Source organism: Rutidosis leptorrhynchoides, chromosome 11 (genome assembly GCF_046630445.1).
Source record: "Rutidosis leptorrhynchoides isolate AG116_Rl617_1_P2 chromosome 11, CSIRO_AGI_Rlap_v1, whole genome shotgun sequence".
NCBI classification, from domain to species: Eukaryota; Viridiplantae; Streptophyta; class Magnoliopsida; order Asterales; family Asteraceae; genus Rutidosis; species Rutidosis leptorrhynchoides.
The window spans coordinates 409,983,300-409,988,172 of NC_092343.1; the positions used below are offsets into that span (position 1 = coordinate 409,983,300).

At 33.9% G+C, this 4,873-nt stretch overlaps 1 protein-coding gene across 1 annotated transcript; it reads right to left on the bottom strand.

Annotated features, from left to right (window-relative positions):
* Positions 1 to 3,628: 3,628 nt before the first annotated feature.
* LOC139876221 (uncharacterized) lies at positions 3,629 to 4,561 on the bottom strand. The gene has a single exon (XM_071863508.1). It carries the CDS (start codon positions 4,559 to 4,561, stop codon positions 3,629 to 3,631), a length of 933 nt encoding a protein of 310 aa, XP_071719609.1.
* Between the last annotated feature and the right edge of the window lie 312 nt (positions 4,562 to 4,873).

Consider the following 4,873-nt stretch of genomic DNA (forward strand, 5'->3'; position numbering starts at 1 on the left):
AAATCATTAAGTTAGCATATCATATAAATATAGAACATGTATTTAGTTGATTTTAAAAGTCAAGTTAGAAAGATTAACTTTTGTTTGCGAACAAGTTTAGAATTAACTAAACTATGTTCTAGTGATTACAAGTTTAAACCTTCGAATAAGATAGCTTTATATGTATGAATCGAATGATGTTATGAACATCATTACTACCTTAAATTCCTTGGATAAACCTACTGGAAAAGAGAAAAATGGATCTAGCTTCAATGGATCCTTGGATGGCTCGAAGTTCTTGAAGCAAAATCATGACACGAAAACAAGTTCAAGTAAGATCATCACTTGAAATAAGATTGTTATAGTTATAGAAATTGAACCAAAGTTTGAATATGATTATTACCGTGTATTAGAATGATAACCTACTGTAAGAAACAAAGATTTCTTGAGGTTGGATGATCACCTTACAAGATTGGAAGTGAGCTAGCAAACTTGAAAGTATTCTTGATTTTTATGAAACTAGAACTTTTGGAATTTATGAAGAACACTTAGAACTTGAAGATAGAACTTGAGAGAGATCAATTAGATGAAGAAAATTGAATAATGAAAGTGTTTGTAGGTGTTTTTGGTCGTTGGTGTATGGATTAGATATAAAGGATATGTAATTTTGTTTTCATGTAAATAAGTCATGAATGATTACTCATATTTTTGTAATTTTATGAGATATTTCATGCTAGTTGCCAAATGATGGTTCCCACATGTGTTAGGTGACTCACATGGGCTGCTAAGAGCTGATCATTGGAGTGTATATACCAATAGTACATACATCTAAAAGCTGTGTATTGTACGAGTACGAATACGGGTGCATACGAGTAGAATTGTTGATGAAACTGAACGAGGATGTAATTGTAAGCATTTTTGTTAAGTAGAAGTATTTTGATAAGTGTATTGAAGTCTTTCAAAAGTGTATAAATAAATATTAAAACACTACATGTATATACATTTTAACTGAGTCGTTAAGTCATCGTTAGTCGTTACATGTAAGTGTTGTTTTGAAACTTTTAGGTTAACGATCTTGTTAAATGTTGTTAACCCAATGTTTATAATATCAAATGAGATTTTAAATTATTATATTATCATGATATTATCATGTATGAATATCTCTTAATATGATATATATACATTAAATGTCTTTACAACGATAATCGTTACATATATGTCTCGTTTAAAAATCATTAAGTTAGTAGTCTTGTTTTTACATATGTAGTTCATTGTCAATATACTTAATGATATGTTTACTTATCATAGTATCATGTTAACTATATATATATCCATATATATTTCATCATATAGTTTTTACAAGTTTTAACGTTCATGAATCACCGGTCAACTTGGGTGGTCAATTGTCTATATGAAACATATTTCAATTAATCAAGTCTTAACAAGTTTGATTGCTTAACATGTTGGAAACATTTAATCATGTAAATATCAATCTCAATTAATATATATAAACATGGAAAAGTTCGGGTCACTACACATGTGCCCGTACAAGCCGCCGATCCTCTAATTGGAGTACAGTTGCGAGTTGTTGTTGTTGTATGTGGTTGCATATAGCTGTTGATATAGGAGTACAAATTGGTACTGTATGCCAGACCTTTTGATAGTTCCATTCACTTAGCCTTGTGCTAACCCCTCACCTCCTCCCTTGCAGGTTTTGGATCTTAGTGCTGGTAGGGACGGGAGTCGGGCTGACGATATGTTTGACAAGACGAACTCTGATGTTTTAAGTTTTGTAAATATGTAACTAGTCGTTTAACGTAACACCTGTGGTTTGTAATAAAGTAATTAACTTATGATTTGTGATAATCATGTTTGCAACTAACTAAGGGTATTTATGTAAACTCAATCTTTTGCTGTGATAAATTTTTTTTTTTAAGGTGTTACAATATCTAACCAATGACCAAAACACGTTTCTCTGAAAATCTTAGTCTGAGCCGGAGTCAGTTTGTTCTTAATCTCACGAATAAGAGACATCTTGCTTCGAATGGTGACCTTTGCCTCGAACCAAACCTGTAATCAAACAATGAAAATGTCATTATACATATATGTATGTTAATATACATACATATACATACATTTAACTATACATATACATACATTTAACTATACATGTACATACCATAAAAAAGGGACAAATACAGTATAGTCGACCTTGATTTCGGTCGACTATAGTTTAATTCAACTATATTCGACTCAGGATGTGGTCGACTATAGCGTATTTTGTTGTCATTCGACCCCTAGAAAGGTCAAGTATGCAAGTGCTCTTCTGCCCTAACTAATTTATCTAATTTATTACTAACATCACCACCACCATCATCATACAGTTATACACTTTAGCAAAAACAATGGGAGATATGTATATCTATAGTTACATATACATATACATATACATATACATATACATATACATATACATATACATATACATATACATATACATATACATATACATATACATATACATATACATATACATATACATATACATATACATATACCTATACATATACTGACATATACACACATACAGATACATCCATACACACATATACACATACATACAATGACCCATACATACATATACATATATTCACATATATACACATACAGATACACTAACATAAAGATACAATACATCGAATTAGGTTTTACCTCAATATCTGTCATCTTTGCCTGACGATCGATTTAGGGTTTATCTGCAATTGATTGAATCTGCAATGAATCAGGGTTGATGGTTCGTATCTAGGGTTTGTGGAGCGAAATTTTGTTAAAGTTGTAATTTGAATTGTGTGAACTAGCTATTTCATTGTCTTTTTGTATACTTGACCAACATTATGGTCGCCCTTGTTTTTTTGGGTCGAATATAGTGGTCGACGCATAACACATGGTAGTCTACCTTTCCAGTTATAAATGAAGGTCAACCACCCCTAAATCTGTGGTGGTCGACCTGGTAAAGGGGTAGTCGACTCCTATGGTGGTCAACCTAATGGTGTAAATAGACAATTTTTTCGCAAAAAGTGTATTTTGTAATAAAACTTTATAAAAAATGTATTTTGGGGAATTTCCCTAGATATAATATAGATATAGATTATTTTTCTAGTTTGGTTTGGGCCGTATTGAGCTGACCCAACAAGCACTTTTCGTCCATTTAACAAATAAACCAACACAGGACTATATATCTGGGAAATTCACCCAAATACACTTTTTTATAAAGTTTTATTCCAAAATACACTTTTTGGAAAAAAATTGTCTATTTACACCATTAGGTCGACCACCTTTTGGGTCGACTACCCCTTGACCTGGTCGACCACCACAAATTTCAATGTGGTCGACCAACATTCTTTGTAAGAGATGGTCGACTACTTCAAAAACACGGTCGACCATGAGATCAACCGTATTTGCATTGTAGTCGACCAACATGTAGGTCGACTAAGCATAAAATCACTCTTTTATTGGATAAGATATATCATATTACATACCTAACTTATTATTAAACCACAAAGACTTAAACACATGAAACAGAAAACATACAAACACACATACCTATCATCCATGACAGTTAAACACATTTAAAACTTAAAAAAAGAAGCTAATCATCACTCAAATTGTAAGTCGAGTCAAATTGTGTTGAGCATGAGTCTTCACGTTTTCCTTTCCCCTTCCCCTTTACCATCCCCTTCGGCTTTGCCTTCTTTTTTGACTTACACTTGGACTTTTGTGTACCTTCAGATAGATCATAATGTGCGGTGCAAGTTGATCTAGTGTGTCCTAGTTCCAAGCAACGACTGCATTTTCTTTTAGATTTGAAATTGTCTTTGTCTTCTCCTTGGGACGGTATATGAGCAGTACTCTTTGGTCTACCTGATTGTTGTTTTGTAACCAATGGCGGTCGGACGGTTTGTAGGTGTCCTGGATCTATCCATTCAGAAATATGATCTAGCGGGTTAATGTCTTCCATGTATGCAGACTTGTACGTTTCAGTGTAGAAATACTTCTGAACGTGTGTAGTAACGTCATGTAAGACAAAATACCTTGCTACTGCCATTACATGTCTACAAGATAGACCGGAAAGCTGCCATTGTTTACATGTGCAAGTTTTATCTTGTAGATTGACTTTACCGCCTTTTTTCATATCCATTACCTCAAACTTAACTTGTGATATTGGTTTGACACTCCAAGTAAGAGACTTACGATTTCTTTTACCCAGCTTACACTCTTCATATGGTGTGATTGGTGTTGTTAGACCATCAGCAGTGTTTCGATGCTCCCAAAACCATTTGTGAACTGAAGCTCTAAAGAATTCTAGAAGCACTGTAACAGGGAGTTTCCTCGCATGAACTGACAGTGCGTTCATGGACTCTGCACTATTAGTAGTCAGGTAAGCATACCGAACACGATCTGCATGATGTCTAGACCATCTGTTGAGGCCAACAGTAGTGAGTGTACGTGTACTGTCTGGAATACGTCGTGATAGTATACCATAGTGGTGATCAAAATTAGATTTTCTATGCGCTTTGCACATTTTTCAATAGTGCCACTCGTAACTTTTAACCCTTTTAGACACACTTTTAAGGTTTCCCAATAAATATCTAGTACATAGTGCATGAAATACTTCTGGAAATACAATTGATATGTCAGCGGCTATTGCAGGTGCCCTGTCAGATATAATGGTAACATTATCAATACAACACCCCGAAGACTGCAGAGAGTCTCTTAGATTACCAAAAAACCATGTTCAATGATCGGTGGTATCTCCTGCTCCAATACAGTAGGCTAATGGAAGGATTCCATTGTTAGCATCCATAGCGACAGCAATCAAGTTAGTCCCCAAGTA

Bases quoted from the DNA above. Each gene is read 5' to 3' on its own strand.
- LOC139876221 (XM_071863508.1), bottom strand. From the start codon at position 4,561: ATGTGCAAAGCGCATAGAAAATCTAATTTTGATCACCACTATGGTATA.